The sequence below is a fragment of the Sitophilus oryzae genome, unplaced genomic scaffold, assembly GCF_002938485.1.
Source record: "Sitophilus oryzae breed Bouriz unplaced genomic scaffold, Soryzae_2.0 scaffold_1590_pilon_pilon, whole genome shotgun sequence".
Classification (NCBI taxonomy): Eukaryota; Metazoa; Arthropoda; class Insecta; order Coleoptera; family Curculionidae; genus Sitophilus; species Sitophilus oryzae.
In genome coordinates, this window is record NW_022146270.1 from 629,362 (window position 1) to 648,273 (window position 18,912).

General features: G+C 30.8%; 1 protein-coding gene and 1 pseudogene across 3 annotated transcripts; both read left to right on the top strand.

Moving 5' to 3' along the window:
* Positions 1-4,337: 4,337 nt before the first annotated feature.
* Positions 4,338-9,383, top strand: LOC115879946 (annotated as a pseudogene).
* A 1,901-nt stretch (positions 9,384-11,284) lies between these two features.
* LOC115879926 lies at positions 11,285-18,901 on the top strand. Of its 3 annotated transcripts, XR_004049779.1 has the most exons (5): positions 11,290-12,486; positions 12,684-12,800; positions 14,353-15,241; positions 16,602-16,724; positions 16,829-17,098. XR_004049779.1 is itself a non-coding variant. In XM_030896984.1 (4 exons), exons 1-4 carry the CDS (start codon positions 12,429-12,431, stop codon positions 18,836-18,838), a joined length of 414 nt encoding a protein of 137 aa, XP_030752844.1. In that variant the 5' UTR covers positions 11,285-12,428; the 3' UTR covers positions 18,839-18,901. The 3 variants fall into 3 exon arrangements, 2 of the variants coding, with proteins under 2 accessions (XP_030752844.1, XP_030752843.1); XM_030896984.1 differs by lacking the exons at positions 14,353-15,241; positions 16,602-16,724; positions 16,829-17,098 and adding exons at positions 18,546-18,671; positions 18,726-18,901 and having other exon boundaries at positions 11,285-12,486; XM_030896983.1 differs by lacking the exon at positions 14,353-15,241 and having other exon boundaries at positions 11,991-12,486.
* The last annotated feature ends 11 nt before the right edge of the window (positions 18,902-18,912 follow it).

Genomic DNA, 18,912 nt, shown 5'->3' on the forward strand with positions numbered 1-18,912 from the left:
GTGCCAGCATTTTATTACCAAACAATTTAAAAAATAATGTAATACGATCATGTCTGGAAGAAAGATTCAATTTTTGCCTAAATACGCAATATATTCCCTAAAGGAAAAAAAAATATTGTTTCTTTCTTTAAAGCTTCATTTGCACTAAATTACTTAAAACATTAAATTAATAATGTTTTAAGTAATAAGTTATCTTTAAATTAATAAAGATGTTCTGAGTAGAAAGTTCTATAATGAGACTAATTCTGTATTTTTTATAGTAAAGGAATGCTTTAATAGAATTTGTATATTGGTTTTAATGATGATCATCTAAATTTCACAGTTTTATTATTAAACAACGTTGTATGTATATCATACTACGCTCTTTTTACTTACCAATAACTGCAAACAAGCTGGTATTATTTTATTTCGATGTATATACAGGGTGGCGCACCTCATTCGCCTCGGTTGATTATACGAAAACGGAAAGATGTAGAAACAAAATATTTTATGGGTATATGTCGGGAGGCAATGTGCACAATTTAAAATTATTTTGAAATATACAGGGTGTTTCAGAATTAAGATCCATACAAAAGTTATATTTTTTCTTATGAACACCCGGTATTTTATTTCATTTTTGGATTCTTGAGCCCAAAAAAAGGCATTTATTAGAAGGGTTATATGTTTTAAATCTTTTGTTTTTGAGATATTTAAAGATACTTAAATTTGCATGCTATAATAAAATATATTATTAACACCCTGTACATTACTTTTCAGAATTAATTCTTGTGCTGAGTTTAAGGGTAAAGAAATAAACTTTATTGAAAAATGGTATTGCTTTTTTAAATTTATACAGGGGTATCAAAAATTGCTGATCTATTTTAAGGATTTATTTTATATAAAAACTTAACTTAACGTTATTTTAAAGGCAACACCCTGTATTTTTTAAAACAAACCGAAGCAGATTTGAATGCTCTTTCAAACTATATTAGGGATTCCTATACCTATGTGGTTCAGATTTTGAATAAAAAGCGATTTTTAAATAAAATTGAAATCAAGATGGCTGGTGTCTCCATGGCAATTTTCTAGTGACGGTCAGTAACTATTTTCAAAGTCGTCATTAGTTTATGGATATTATTATTTATAATTTATAACAGCTTATTTAGATTTACCTACAATAGTTTAATAAGTATTCATTATTTTATCAAGAAAGATAAAGCAGTATCTGCTGGCGGAACGAATGGATATGTTACTAGTAAATTTAATCTCTAATTAATAACTAACTTAAATCTAATTTTCTTCACAAAATAAAATTGCTTCTTGGCCTCAAGATCTTATGATCAAAATATCCAAATAGGAATCATCCTAATAAGCGTTCCTTTGAAAAACTACTTATCCTATTTCGCAGAACTGGTAGTGTGGTTTATAAAAAAAACTATTAGTAATTGGCTCTTTTATAGAAAATCCATATATCTACAAGTCATCGTAAAATAAACCAAAGAACTACTTCTTCGTTTTTCTTGATAGAATAATAAATACAAATTTAATAAATATTATTTATTAAACTATTGTAGGGTTAAATTAAATGAAAGTATAAACTGTTATAAATTTAAATAAGTCCATAAAGTAATTTCGATTTTGAAAATAGCTACTAATTGTCACTAGAAACTTGCCATGACGACACTAGTTCTCTTGGTTGCCATTTTATTGAAAAATTGCTCTCTTTTTCAAAATCTGAGCTAAATAGGTATAGGAAACCCTAATATAGATTGAAAAAGCATTTGAATCTGCTTCGATTTATTATAAAAAATACAGGGTGTTGTATTTGAAATAACAAAGTTTTTATATAAAATAATTCCTTAAAATAGATCAGCAATTTTTGATACCCCTGTATAAATTTAAGGAAGCAATAACATTTTTCTGTAATGTTTATTTCTCTACCTTTAAACTCAGCACAAGAATTAATTCTGAAAAGTAATGTACTGGATGTTAATAGTCTATTCTATTGTAGCATGCAAATTTAAGTATCTTTAAATATCTCAAAAACCAAAGATTTTAAACATATTTAACCCTTATAATAAATACCTGTTTTTGTGCCCAAGAATCTAAAAATGAAATAAAATGCCGGGTGTTCCATAAGAAAAAATATATCTTTGGTATGGATCGTAGTTCTGAAACATCCTGTATATTTCAAAATAATTTTAAATTGTGCACATTGCCTCCCCACATATACCCACAAAATATTTTGTTTCTACATCTTTCCGTTTTCGTATAATCAACCGAGGCGAATGAGGTGCGCCACCCTGTATTATTAAATTTGTTAATTGGGTAAATTGATAAGAGTGGCAATTTTTGGGCGCGCAACTATTTCAAGAGGATTACTTAAATCAATTCAGAATACTAATTAAGTATACTATCTGTCAAAATGTTAAAACAAGGTATATTTTTAATTTGTTTCTATCTACTCTATTATTTTATACATGCAAAGTGTGTGGAAGGCCTTGTTGTTATTTTGAAGGTAGGTGTTTTTTTAGAAAAATGAGTTTAACATTCATTCATTTTAACATTATATCGTTATATTATATTTATAATTTAGGCTAATAAAATATTTTAGACGAGTTCAACTATAGTAGCGAGCATAGTTTTACGCACAGGTTTTGCTAATGGGAACATAATTGTTGCTATTAGGGATATAACAAAATATTTTAAAGGTACATAATTATAATTTTAGAAGATGTTTAAGCACTAGTTGATTAAAAAAGTATACCATTAATATTGATCAAATTATATTTTATCCTCACATAATATATGCCTATTTCATTTTTGAATTTTGTAGTGGGAACCTTGTTTACTCATTTGTTTCGTTGAACTGCTTGAATGAATTTTTGATTTTCATCAAATTGGTGTAAAAAAACTGGGAAGCAATGTTGTCCTGGGAGAGTTCTATTGAACGTTATTACACCTAATAACCATGCAATTACGCTCCCTTTTTTGTGTTAACATTTTTTCGCCAATTTTATTATCATTTAGGTAAGTTAAATTTTTAACACACAAAACAACGTTACATCACACATAATAACTGCACTAGTAAAAACCAAAATACTTAAATATAATGACATAACCACGATTTCCATATTATTTCAATGCGCAAACAGTTCAGATTCCTGTCGTACCGAGCTCTAGTGTCGACAATTTAAAACATCGATCGGTTGAAATGCACCAACTCTATAGAAAAACTATCGAGCCTAGTGCTATGACTGCCTGCTGACTGTGTACGAGATCAGATGCAGCAGGTGAAGCGCGAGTACGAAAAAACTAGTCAAGCTGACCGGCTGTTCCATGAATAAGCCGTGGTATTATTAAAACAATTAAAATATATTTTAGATCGGACGAAGCTGTTTTGCTAATCACTGAAACAGTCAGAAACCTCAGATGACAAGCAACATATCAGTGTCGAGATCACTTGCAAGGATATTGAAGGTACAACATATAAACTAAAAATATAAAAAATGAACCAAAAAATTAGAATGTATATTTTCAAAATATGCACTCTTTTTGCACTTTTTTAGGGGAAATAATTGCTACATTTAATACAACAGAAAGAAACCATTTCCCTAGAGATACATATCAGAAACGGTTTCAATATGCAGGGGTATATGGTTCCAGAATGTCTACACGCAGGAAATCTTCTTGTCAAGTACCAGTTCAAAAAAGATAAAAATATTTTCCCTAATTAAAGAAATTATCGATTAATACTATGGAATTTTTATATAATATAAAACTAATGTATGTCTTGATCTTGCTATTAATATATCTAAATAATACTTGTATCTACTAGATGAAATCTAGTAGATATAAGTATTATAAGTACTACCACAGATTAATACAGATTATAAACTTATCGTCAAAAGCATTGTTTTTTGTGGTTCCAATTTTTGGAGTCGCGCACTAGTTATGTTACTAGTTTGCGCACATAGCACGCCCACTTATGGTCTCTAAAATTGTACACAGCGCCTGACCGGCCCTGTTATTACGCTGTTTAAACGCGAGTTTATTTTTGCACACAGGAAATTTTACTCGTTTGCTCATAGTCATAAAAAACAATTTTCGTACCACGAATTAGGGACAAGATGTTTATCTGTATACATATAGTACACCTAATCTGTGGTACTACCTGCAGAATATGAGTTTAAAGCATATCATTATACTTTCAAATATTGTTTGTCATTTTGTCATAGCTTCTTTATTTTTTTCACCTTTAAATCCAAATCACTATCTACTACAGACAAAAATTTATTTGTACAATTTTCTGAACCATTGTATATTATATTACGATTTTATTATTATCAATTATTGCAAACAAACCCATACATAAAGTCTATCTTTAGATTTCTTTGAATTTGATGCAATATCTTTGAAATTTTTAATACAGTAAATTGATAAGTAGAAAATTTTGGGATACAAGAAGAATATTTAGTTAAATAAAGTGGTATTTTAGAAATATCGATTTATTTAAAAATGTCAAAACAAGGACTATTTCTGATATGTTCCTATCTACTAGTATTTTCCACATGCAAAGTTTTCGGCATGCCTAATGATAATAAAGGTAAGTAAGAATACTAAAGTACAATTAGTTTTTGTCTATAGCTTCGTTCAGAACATCGAAATTAGTGGAATAAATTAGTGGTTTCAATTAGCGTAGAAGTGTGTTCCCCTGACTTCAATGTAAGCATTCAGAACGTCAAAATTACTGGTAGTTACTTTCAATTTGTAGAAAAAGTTAATAAACTTTTAACTTTAGCCACTAATTATACTTCAAAATTTGAGAGTTTATCATTTTGGCCTTTGATTATCATCCGTCAAGAGAAATTGTGGTTAGAAATCAAAAGTTTATTGTTTATAATACCGTATGATCGAGAAAAAACAGCGTCAGCGATGGCTATGGAATGAAGATCGCTGTCATTTTATATGTAAATTTATATGGGAAATGTCATCGATGTTCATTTCCCAGCCAACTGGACGCCGTTTTTTTTCTATCATACGTTATAAGCTAATTATTATTAGGCTTTCTCTATGGATACAACTAACTACCACGCAAGCTGTTGCTAGCATATTCTGTTAATTTTAATTGCATTTTTTAGACATTATGAATGATCGTAAATTTTTAAGTATAAAGTATAATTGAAACCACTAATTTATTCCACTAATTTCGAGGTTCTGAATTAGATTTTAACACTTTTTATGACACTGTATAGGGACTTCCATTTTCGTGTGTTTTATGAGAATTGTCGTTTATTCGTTTTATCAGTATTATCGTTAAAGATGCGGTTTTCACATCACTGTGGTACTTTTTTATGAAACTGAAGATTCTACACAAAAATTTGTTCTTACCATCGTACTTGCACACAGGACGTTTTTTAGATTGTTGTATTTTTCAACCTCCTACGTATCTTGGTTATCGTGTAACTTTTCGAAAAGATGAAAACTGTGTCCCGTAGAGTTTTTCACGTAGAATCCAGTGGTGTGACTATTTTTTCACTGGAAAGTGTCGTTTTGAAAATATAACTCAAATAACCTATGTTTTTTTTTAACGGGAAAACCTGTATAATATATTTTATTTAAAAAAAAATGGTTTAGGTCAAATTTCGAGAATGACAGCTCCCAGCGTAAAACTGCAAAAGTTGCACCACTGAGCTCTGCGTATAAAACTCTATGTGAGTCAATTTTTACCTTTTCGATAAGTTATAAGATAACCGAGATACAAGGGTAGTAAAAAAATAAAACAATTTTAAATTCGCCAATCCTAGCCCTTTTAGTTTGCGAAATATCGCAAATTAAAAGGGCTAGGATAAACCTGTGTGTAGCCTCTTAGTTTCATAAAAAAGTAGCTTATTATAGTGATGTGAAAACAGCATCTTTTTACCTCTACTCATAAACTAGAAACCCCATAACATAGGTTGTGGTATTATTAAGCCAAATAAAATATATTTTAGATGGACCACCGCTCTTTTGTGAATCTCTTAACTGTCCAGAAAATACTAAAATTTGCCAGAAAGCGTCAGAAACGTCAGAGGACAAGCAACATCTCAATGTCAAGATCACTTGTAAGGATGTCGAAGGTATGAACATAAAAAATTAGACGATATATATCTTAAAAATATACACTCATAAATTTCTTTTTTAGGGAAAATAATTACTACATTTAATAAAACTGAAAGAAATCATTACCCTCAAAATACATATTATAAGGGTGTTGAATTTAAAGGGAGATATGATTTAGGAGTGTCTTCAAGCATAAAATCGTCTAATAAAATATCAATCTGATGAATGAAATAACTAATATATACATATATAGTATAATATTAACTTAAAAATAATTTATACATTGTGCATACTGTTAATATTTCTATAAATAGTTTTACATAGGTACTTACTTAATTATTGTAATTGATTAATTATTACGCGCGATGTATGTATTATTAATCTATTAAATTAGTATAGTTATAAGAAACTGTATAATACTTATCTATGGGCGTTTCTCAAAAATAACTTACCAGTATAACTTTTTTATTTTTTTAGATGATAAAACGAAATTTTGTATAGTATATGATATAAATCGGGATTGATTGACTTATTCAATTAGTTTCGGTCGTTTTGCTGTTTCACCGGAAATGACTAATACCACTGATTTTTTTTCAAATGGTACCCTCAGTATTTTTTTACTCTATTTGATAGAAAATGACATTCTGAATAGAATGACATATCATATATCAATTTTCGACATTTTTAATTAAAAAAATTCTAAAGAGCTTTAGAAAAACAGATTTGATCCGTGAATGCTTTCCGTGTTTTTTTGTGGTCAGTTAAAAGATGCCCAAATCGTATTTTTAATCATAACCCAATTTTTTCAAATGGAAGGAGAGTGGCTTTCAAAAGAATTTTTTTCTAATGATTTGGTACCAGCACATACTTGGTATTTCGAGTCAAATTGTCGTTACATCTATTTCCATGGCACTCTAGAGTAAAATTTAAAATGATACTTTTTTTTAATTGAAAATGTCAAAAGTTGTCATTCTATTCAGAACATCATTTTCTATCATATAAAGTAAAAAATCCGAGGGTACAACTTTGGGGTACAATTTAAAAATCAAAAGTTGTTGTCATTTCCGGTGAAACAAGAAGTGTCCGACAATAATAATAATTATTGTAAACGTCAATCAATCCTGATTTTTGTTCTATACTAACATACCAAATCTCGTTTTTTATCTGAAAAAATAAAAAAGCTAGAGGTGAGGCACTTTTGAGAAACACCCGGTGTAGAAGAAATAAATATGTATTGTTCAGAGTACCCTTCAGTATATCAGTTTAAAAAAAGACCATTATACTTGCAAATGTTGTTTTTCATAGCTTCATGTCATCTTTTATCCTTTTCAAAACCAAATCAGTACCACAAAGTGTAAGTATAAAAAAATAACATGTAAGTTTTTTTTCATAACAATTGTATCCATATTATATCTAAACTATTGCTGATTTTATTTTTCTCTAAGCCTTTGCTTTGTGTCTATGATGGATCCAACACAAGAAAAATATTTAGAGGAAAAATGTTTACTGGTAGATAACCAGGATAATGTAGTAGGTGAAGCAACTAAAAGACAGTGTCATCTAGTGAGTGAAAATGGAGATATTCTACTGCACAGGGCCTTCAGTGTTTTCCTGTTCAACAGCAAAGGAGAATTGCTGATTCAAAAAAGATCCCATATGAAAATTACTTACCCCAACAAGTAAGATAAAACATTATTTTATATACTTGGGCCCCTTACTATTAGTATAATTTTAAAAAGATAATTTCAAGTTAAAAATTATAAAGATATATTTAAAAAATTGCATCCTTTAGAATCAAAATTAATTTATACAGGGTAGTCCGCATTGCATTCGGGAAACTTCGGCAGCATATTCTTCAGCTAAAAATAAGTAAAAAAGTTCGTATAAATGTATGTCTTAAAATGCTTTGTTTTAGAGATACAGGATGTAGAAGTTTCATTTTTCCAAATAATTTCTGAACTAACTAGTAGAGACCTTTTCATCCGTACCTGATATTGCACTAGTGAGTGAAAAAATATACATTTCCAAACTCCATTTAAAAAATTTCTCTTGGTAGAAATCGCTACGATTAATGGGTCTCAGGATACTAGGAATCCAAATCATCAATATACATGGGACCATTTACAAAAATTAAACATGTTGCAGATAGTTATTAGATTTAAATAATAAATTTAGAAATGTTTTTGTGCCAATGGTTTAACAGAAACTGTTTTATCATACTTTTTTCAACAAAAAAAAATTCATTAATTTAAAAAAATAAAGTTTCAAATTTATCATTTTAGTCTAATAACTATCCAGCCAACAAGTTTATTTTTTGTCAGTGATAACGTGATTGATAATTTCCATTCCAAATATCTTGAGAAGGGTTGCTCGCAGCAATTTTTACTAAGAGATCTCTTTTATGTAGAAAATAGCTATAAGTAGGAGTCATATTGACATGGGAACCCAATTTCTCGTCTCAAAAAAACACTCAGGCACCAGTTTTGATAGAAATATCGACTTTAGTTCAGAAGTTATCGAAACAAAATAGAAATAAAAATAAAACTTCTGTGCCCTGTATCTCCGAAACGAAGCATTTAAGATATAAATTTATACAAACGTTTTTATTATATATTATATTATATTTTATATTATATTTAGCTGCAGAATATGCTGCGGACGTTTCCAGAATATAATTTGGAGCACCCTGTATAACGCTCTCTATTTAATTTCAGATATACCAATTCATGTTGCAGTCACCCCTTAGCAGACATCGCAGAAGAAATAGAATCTAAAGATATTGTAGGAATAAAAAAAGCAGCCTTAAGAAAACTCAATCATGAGCTAGGAATAGAACCAGATAAACTCTCACTAGATAACCTCATCTACGTCACTAGAATTCACTACAAAGACTCAGGAGATGGTACTTTTTGGCGAACACGAAATTGACTACATCATTTCATCAAGAAGGATCTGGATGTCAAACCAAATCCTAATGAGGTGTCAGATGCGATATACGTCAGTTTGAACAGATTCGATCAGTTTTTGAGTGAAGTTGGCGATGATGAGTTGACTCCTTGGTTCAAGATGATTTTTAAAAAGAAATTGTTGGCTTTGTGGTGGAAAAACTTGGATTACATTGATAAATATATGGATCATAAGAATATACTTAAGTTAGATATGAACGACAATTTATAATATTATTAAATAAATGAGTTTCGCAAACTTCAGATATCCCTAACGGACTATAAAACTTTTAAACGCGGATTGCTTCATTCAAAACAAAATTTAAAAATTAAAGCTTAGAATAATATAGAACTGGAACCTGGATGTAGGTTTATAAAGCTTGATGTAACTCGGACCCGACTCTTTTTAAAATACTGATCTACCCATCTCCACCACCTAAGTATATTAAATCTATGTCGCACGATATATTTTTAGCTTTATAGCTTCACGCAAGCCATATCTCCTCTTCTTTTACTATTATGTTTATCTACCGATTTCAGCCCCGGATCTAAGGGGGGGCAAACCGGGGCGCCTGCCCCGGGCGCCAGTGTCAGGAGGCGCCAAAATCATAATATAATATGGTTGAAAATCAAAGAAATTGCTCCACAAAGTGCCTAGTATGCACCTTACGTTCTTCTATCAAGTATTCATTTAATTTTAAAACGTCCAGTTAGTCTAAACTGTCCCGTTTACGAAAAATGCCTACCTATATTTCATATCAATTAAACTTTTAGCCTTTTTTAGTTACGAAATCGAGAGCGCGATTTTTAAATTCATTGGTGCCAACCATGGACATATTCGACGCCGTGCTGACTAATTAGAATTTAACATTCGCGCTGGGGATTCAGGTGGTAGCTCTGCTGTAAAAAAATGTCAAGTTGCCGCATTTATTTATTTATTTCCTGACATTGCATTCGTTTTAACACTTTAGTTTTGTATTACGAGTTTTTGGGTTAAATAAATAGTGTTTTGATACTTTAAAATGTTTACTAGCAGACCTTGCAGTCGAACATTGTTCTTTTTAGAACCTCTTTTAGTGCGAAGTGTACAAGATAGCTTAATAGCTGTAACAAACTCATCGCAAATGTATTATGGGAAAGCAGCAGTAATGACCCTTTATGTCCCTTAAGTGCTGTTAAGAAGGTTCTGTTGATGTAAATAATAACTGTTGATGTAAATAATAACTGTTTATATATTTATAATTAATTTATTTTTGTTACCTAAAATATTTTGATTAAAAGAAAATATATAAAAGTGGACAACGCTGTGCCGGTCAAGCTTAATCGCGTGACTAAAACGGGCCACACATTATACGATTCGTCGTACTACATGTAGTACGACACCAAGTCGATACTACCATTGACACAGGGGTTGGATAGTTAGTGGCTTTGTAGTACTACTCGTAGTAAGACAAAGTCGTATCGTACGGAAGTATGGGATGCAGAAAATCTGTAGTACAACGCAGTAGTATATATACGATAGGTTTGATAGTTTGTGTGCCAGCGCTTCTTGTTGGAACCAACTCTAAATATTTTTAGTGGCAAATTAAGTACCTGTCTGCCATGTCTGGCCCGTTTAAAAGTTTATTTGATATGAACTGTATATTTAGATATATGTAAGTTTTTAAAATTAATTTATTTCAAAGGCTGGCGCTGGAGAGAGGGGGCGCTACTATCAATTTTTTGCCCCGGTTGAAAAAAACTGTAGATCCGGGGCTGACCGATTTACTAATACATTATTATAACTAATAGCGTTCTTTAGAAATTATATCACCAGCAAGGTCAAGATCTAATCCGAATTCTTATTTATGTACGCTAGAGTCTCCATTTAATTATATAACTAAGTGTATCGCCGCTGAGTGACTTTAGCAGCTGCATACCTAATATTCCATCAAAAATATAAAATGTAAAATGAAGTCAAGTCTAGCAACGCGGTTGTACTACAAAAAATTATGAGGTCTCATAGATATTGTAGATTGTATTGAAAGGGGGAAGTTAATCACTACTGCTTTATGGATCTATTGCGCCCCCCTATCTTGAGTTATAACTCATACAGTTTCGGGGCTTTGCCAAAATCCAGTATCGGAGACGGTTTTACAGCGGTTAGTTTTCTATCTCCGGTATCAGTCGTGCTAAAGTTTATAACACGAATGGTTGTCGTATCGGCGCACTCAGTAATGAGGTTTTCTGGTTTTCCCGATGTTCCAGACAGAATCTGCATTTACCGTTGGTTCTGAGCTTCAATCTAATGAGACGTTCATTGAGGAGTTTTTAACAGGACACTGTTAAAAACCCCGTGACAATCCGAAAATTGTTCTTACTTAAATCAGGGAAAATCTTAGATTTTTCTTTGTCGTAAGTCCTGAGAGATTTCTTCGTTTGGAGGATTCCCATTCCAGGTTACGAATGGAGTCTTCCAGGTTCTTGAATCCTGCTGTAAGTTGCTTTCTACTTGAGAAGCAGAACAGTTCATGTTCAGTAAATGAAGTGTTCGCTCCTTTTCTAGCTAGATCGATTTTTCATTATCTTCTATTCATTGGTGGGCTGGTACCCAGAGTAGAGGAACTTTATTTTTATTGCCTAATTTGTTCAGCTTCTCTAGGCATTCTTTAACCAACTTCGAATTCATGGTTACTGAGTTGATCGGTCTTAAGGCTGCTTGACTATCACAAAAGATTTGCAAGCACTAAACAAAAGACTATTCTTTAGAACTACTACTACTTTTCTTCTACTGATTTTTTTTATTTATTTGAAAATTTCAAGTTGTTGTTTTTGAAGGTGATGACAATTATTATAATTTACTTTACAGGATATTCCAATGTATAGGTTCAGTTAGTGGAGTGTTCGCTCCTTTGCTTGCTAGATCGTTTGCTTTTTCATTACTATTCTATCCCTTGGTGGGCTGGCCCCCGGGCTGGCTGGACACCCAGAGTAGGAATAGGAATATTTTTTTTGCTCAATTTGTTCAGTTTCTCTAAACATTCTTTGACCAACTTCGAATTGATGGTTACTGAGTTGATCGCAACTTAAGGCTGCTTGGCTATCGGATAAGATTTCTTCGGCCTATTTCTTTTTCCCGATAATTCATATCTAAAATAATTCTTATGATGCTAACTTAGTTAGCTAAGCAGTCGTCCAGTGTTGAAAATATAGTGTTTTGTCGTATAGCGGTGAACTAGTGTTTTAATTTGCTCTTGTAGCGCCAAAGCTTTCAAAAAATATCTATTATTTATCGCGGATGAAATCCATTTAGAGGAGGCGATGCAAAATCTCCTAATAATAATGATGTTAACATCTCTAAATTTTACGACTGATTATATATTGAATTATTAAAGAAACACGAAAGAGCCGAAAGTGGTAATTATGAACAAATTTATTGTTGGGCTTATTGTTATTTTTCTTTTATTTTCGCACTCCTTAGGTAGGTAAGACCAAGCACAAATCATTATAGATAAATGATAATTATTAGCTTGAGAAACATAAGGCGTTTCAGAACATGTTTTGACAAATAATATACTATTAATTTTCTTTATTAACTGGCAAATTCTATTTTATCTTCAAGTTCTTCTTAAAATATTATTTTTAAACTTTTTACTATATATTCATTCTTCATTTTAGCTGTATTTTACTGTTTTAACCGACCCTGTCCAGCAAACACCCAAGACTGTGACAGAGATTTTGAAATACTAAATTTAACTGCAGCAGAAATAAGGATTCATTGTCTGAATGATGCAGGTATTGTACAATACGATCGAAAAAAAAGGCGTCGAAGACGGCTGGGGAATGACAACGAATGATGATTTTGGCGAGGTCAAGCCACGGACGTCCATTTACGTAGCCCGTACTCTTCTTTATTTTTTAATACATCAGAAGGTTGTAATTTACTTTTATGTTGAGTAAAAATGATTTTTAAATGATGTAGTTTAAAATTCGAGAAAAAATATTTTTGTGTCTGGATACGTTTTTAATATTTCTATTATTAGTGCTAATTTTTGACAAGTTTTATGTCAATTTCTAGTTACTGACTTCTAGGGCTTGACCTCGCCAAAATTATCCTTGATTGTCAATCTTTGACGCGGTTATACGGTATTTATAATAAGGGAGCCCAATCAGGCTAAATGGGGATTTACTCGAGCGTCGTAAATAGTTTTGTGTTGTGAAAATTAAATGCCAAAAAAAAGAAGAGCTTGTACAGATTTTCAAAAATGTTAAAAAAAAGTAACAAAGAAATACTTGGGCGTTTCAAATATTAAATAGTGCAGCGTGTTTCTGATAACGGAGGGATATTAATCTCCCGGTTTGCATAATAGGGATAACGGTACGAAGGAATAGAAAATGAGAAGAGAAAAAATGTATTCGAGTGGCGTCAGATATTCAAAAGTAAACACTAAAGAAGCGCCTGTTCAAAAACTGACTATTTGGACGCGACCAAAACTTACAGCACAACAGATTTTTTAAAAATTCATAATTCTGAGCGTCCCACTATTGATAATATTTTAGCTAGTTCGACTTGTGGAAATCGACATATGAATGATTTTTTGGTAAATCAGGTTTTTCAGGTAAATTTTTTGCAACTTTATGATTCTACCATTTTCCATGCCACAACAATTTAAGTCAGATTATTAAAATGCACATTTTTCTGCAGGTAACGCGGTGCAAGATTTCTCCCCTTATGTTAATCTGCCGCGCTTGAGTAAATCCCCAAATCCCCGCTTCGACTCCCCTAATATAAATAACAGAATAACTATGTGGGGGACGCAGAAATTCTTGTAAATGATCCTAAGTCGACTGGCTGTCTAATAAATAGGCTGTGATCTATAAAAAAAACGTCTTACTTTTCATCCTTAAAATTAAATGTATTGCAAAAAGTTAAATTAAAATTGTTATTAAAAATATTTGCACTTTTTTGCATATTTTTAAATTATAAAAGTTCTTTTTACTCTGGTAACCACTGAAGTATCAAATTACCACAGCTAAAAACTATTGTTCTACGATGTCTTATTTGTTGTACATTTTACTTGTTACACTGTATAAATATTCATAAAGCTCTATACATTCATCTTATTTATATGTAAAATTATGTGCATCCATCTATTTTGTATTGTATATTCTTAAAAATTTCTTTTTACATGAAGCTTATTGACATGCAGCTGTTCAATAGAATTTTCGAACTTTTAAGATAGACATCTCCCGATTATAATAACAATGGGAGTATGCTTGTAATTTGAGCTTGTAGATGCCTTATATACAGTGTGTTTCTTAAATAACTACAAATCCTATTTTGCAGGAGAAAAACTACATACTCATGTCTTGAAAAAGTTCATAAAATTAATTAAATTAGACGATGCCATAAAGAAAGAAGACAACAATAATGATGAAGACCATCAAATTTAACATTAAATATTACATTATCAATAATAAATTTAGTTTTTAAATAATAATATAGTTCTTTTTTATGTATATTGGCGGGCATCCATAAATTATGTGAAGCGTTTTTGAGTAAAAAATTTGATCCCCTCCCTCCCTTGATTCTTTCAATGGACGCCCTCTTATCTCAAGTAAACCTTGTTCTATATTCTTTAAAATTAACTGTTACAAGTTCATAAAAATAAGCAATCAGTAATAATTAGGTACATCTTTATCAAAAAAGATATTAAAATCATTCTTATTAATGTATATCTGAACAGATTTAACCCTATGACACTTTTAATCGCTTATTTGTAACGAGTTCTTGGAATGTTTGCCAATCGTACTACTATACAGGGGATTTCTGGATGAATCTGTATTTATTGTTGTTAGAGATATTCTTCACATATTACACATATTATATTTTTTATAATTAAAAATAGATAATAAGAACATCATCGTTTTATTTGTCATCATAATAATGTTTTTAATTGAATTTAATAATACTGATATCATTATAAAGAAATTGAAAATATATTTTGGGACACCCTGTATACCTAAATATTTATAACAGCTTGATGTCGAAACGACAATTATCAGTAATACACGAGAGAAATAAACTTCTAAAGCTTCACTAATTCAGGCATTTTTATTTTTTCTGGAAAATTTAACGGTGAGCCTGTACAAAAAATTAGAAAAATGTTTAAAAAAAAATACGTTGTTAATATTACTGATTGCTTTTGGACTTGTGGCGTTGTCACAGGAATACGGTAAGTAATAAAAATAATTGTTTTTAGAATTAAGGGGAATCAATTTTTTTTCAAAAACTATATATATATATATATATATTATATATATATATATATATATATATATATATATATATATATATATATATATATATATATATATATATATATATATATATATATATATATATATATATATATATATATATATATATATATAGTATTAGTATCATTTGTCGCCACTTTGATTAGTTATTGCTGAAGTGAATGATCATGCAATCCAAATAAATTTTATTTTACCGTTAAGCTTCATCCGAAACCACAAAATTAGTGGAATAAGTTAGTGGTTTCAATTATACCTTAAGTTTGTTCTTCTAATTTCAATGTAGCCATTTAGAATGTTAAAATTATAGTGGTAGTACCCTCTATAAAACCGTCACAGATACTGGCTTTTGTCAAAGCCCTGGGACTGTATGATGAGTTATGATTCAAGAAAGGGGGACACAATGGATCTGTAAGGTCGAAGTGATTAACCCCCCTCCCACTCATTCTAAATTCTAAATTCTAATGGTAGTAATTTTCAATTAGTAGAAAAAGTTAACAAATCTTGAACTTGCTTTAACTGCCCCTAATTATACTTCAAAATTTGCGACTAATGTCATTTTGGCCTTTAATTTAATACGTCAAAAGAAATTGTGGTTAGAAATTTTTTTTTTTGTTGAAACCACTAATTCCAATAATTTCGTTCTGAATGAAGGTTTTTTGATTCAGGTTTCTAATAATTGTTTGAATTTTTCTTCGCATAATATTGAAAATGGTACTAATCCCGTATGATCGAAAAAACGGTGTTAAATACGGCTGGGGAGTGAAAATCGGTGATAATTTTGGCTCTAGACCTCTTTTACTAAAAACTGACATAAATCATATCAAAAATGAACAATAATTATAGAAAATTAAAAAAGAATATAACATTTCTAGACACACAAATATATTTCCCAAATATATTTTTTCGCGATTAAAATTCGCGAAGAAATATTTTTACATCACTTAAAAATAAATTTTTTACACAATATAAAAATAAAATACAACCACCTTAAGGCCAACTAGCAGTGAGTACCATTAAAATATAAAGAAGAGTACGGGCCAAGTAAATGACATCTATAGTGCCTGACCTCGCCAAAATCATCATCGATAGTCATTTCCCAGCAGTCTTCGACGCCGTTTTTTTATCGATCGTATGGTATAAATAATTTTTTGTGAGTTCTGTGATTTCTTCAGCATTTTAGTGTATATATAATTAAATGTGGAAGTAATGATCGAATATTTTTTATATAATATAGAAAATAAAATAATAACATTTAGATGCCCTCGTAATTTTTAGTACCTCCACCTACTTGTTTTGGTCAAGCGTGCCCTTCAAGCACCACCAATTGCAAGCAAGACAAAAAATCAAGCAGCGACAAAAGACGTATTGAAGTCACTATATCGTGTTTAGATGACTATGGTAAGGTTACTAAAAAGGAACAGATTTAATTCACATTTTTAATTCATAAGAAGTCTAGGAAATCTTAAAATACAGCTGAATCTATTTTTTATACTTTTTTTCAGATTCAACGCTCAAAGATTATTACTTTGAGGAACCCAGTAATTTTGATCCTCATACCAACTACCATAACACCAAGTACGAGTCTGTAAATGAGGGTTATTCTAGCCCTCAGAGAGCCCAACGTCTAGATTTGACACCCTACCATGGAAGACTAGTAGATTTCTTTTAAAAAAATTCCACCCACTAACTGAAAATGTGTGTCGAATGATAAAATACCAGATGCATTGTAAATTAATTATTTATTAAATAAACTGTTTAAATGTTTTAATAGCTTTGGTTTTTGGATTCTTCTACCCATGTACGAAAAAGAATTAAGAAACACTGAAGTCATTCACGACGTCAGTGATGGCGAACCTATATGCAAGATTTTTAACTGACTCACGATTGCTAGGCAACTATTTGTTTGTTTGCGCGGATTTATTTAGATATTCTAATTTGTGTGGATAATTTATTTTCTATTTGTATTTTTTAAAGCACTGCATTAACACATAATCATTTTTTTTTCTGAGATTTACGCCCAACGTTGGGCACCAAATATATTTTTATGTTATTCTACCTCATACACAACTTAGTTAATATCCTCTGGATACAGTTGTCTTTCGCCCTCGTTCAAAAAAATTCCCATGGTCCTGAATAACAAATAGACAATTAACATTCTTTCTGTCTGTTCATCCAAGTAGCGCCAACAATCTAAGGCGCCAACACAGTAAAATGTTCCACCTTTTGCATTGGTCAAGTTCTCCAAACACACAGCAATCATGTAAAAGCAGTTCCTCTTGTATAAGCTTCTACTGGAATAATGTTTATAAAAACGTTTAAACATATCACACCACCCTCCATCGTTCCAAACATCGATAATTTTCTTCAGTTTTTACTTGAAGGAGACTCATGAGTCTTCCATATTTGGACGGCATCGTAAAGGTGCTGGTAAGGTCTGGACCTCTTACGTTTACCAACATAGAAAATTGCTGACAAAAACGCTTCCCACGTGTGACGCGAGAATCCAGAAGAAAGTAAGTGAACGAGCTCTTGTTCACTCCTTCACGCCATTTTGGCTTTGAAGGGTCTGATTTGCTGAATTGTGCACTAAGTTGGGCTTCCAGAATTTTGTAGTTTTCTAGGCTGACGCTCCATTCGGCCTTGCGCAATGTCTTTTCCAATTCCAAAAAGTAAACTCGTTTTTTTTCACTGCACTTGCTGGTTCCTTCCTCGCAGTGTGGGGGGTGCTTTTTCAACTGGTACAGTTTCTTAAGATTGACTTAGATGTATTAACTTAATATGTATTAACTGTCTGAAACAACCTGGAATAAGAAACTATACTTGTCGTATGTAAAATTTTATATTCTTTTAAGATATATCTTAGTTTGATCTGGAATGTTATTAGTTTGAGGAGTTCTCGGTAGAGTCCTAAGGAGTCCTATTTCGGGTGATTCTTGTCTAAAGTTAATTATACAATACAAGTTTTCCTATTTACTGTTAAAATAATATTAATAGCTGCGTGGAAGCTAAATTTTAGAGAAATATAAAAAATTGTATACCTAAACATTTTGAATATGTAAAGCACTCCCATGAAAAATATTGAAAAGTTTAAATGCACTCTGAGTGATATAATTACAATTTTATATATTTTTTAAAATAATCGTCTGATAATGATTACATTACGTTAAATTTAAATTAAAACAACTTAGTATATTATTTAATGTTTAAAATTTGTTTTAGTACATCATACAATTACTTGTTTTGAAAGAGAATGTCCTGATAGTACTAGTAGCTGTAAAAAGCAAAGCAAATCCACCATAGACAGGAAAAGAATAGATCACAAAATATCATGTTTAGATAAATTGGGTAAGAATCCAATTCTCCATGTCTAACTTAAATGATTTTTTTTTTATTTTTAAGGAGCAAGTTTAAAGGAATATTATTTCGAAGAGCCCAGCACATTAGATAAACACACTTTTTTCCAGAGTACAAGTTATGGAACCGTAAAACTAATAAATAATCTTGAAAAATAAAACAATTATTATTATAAAGAATAATATTCTAAATATATAATAACATAACACTATTTAAATATATTATGTACAAA

Excerpts from the sequence above, each read along its gene's own strand:
- LOC115879926 (XM_030896983.1), top strand. The coding sequence starts at position 12,429 with ATGAACAAATTTATTGTTGGGCTTATTGTTATTTTTCTTTTATTTTCG. Across the intron at positions 12,487-12,683 it reads TTTATTTTCGCACTCCTTAG|CTGTATTTTACTGTTTTAAC; the intron begins GTAGGTAAGACC and ends TCTTCATTTTAG. Across the intron at positions 12,801-16,601 it reads TCATTGTCTGAATGATGCAG|TACCTCCACCTACTTGTTTT; the intron begins GTATTGTACAAT and ends CGTAATTTTTAG.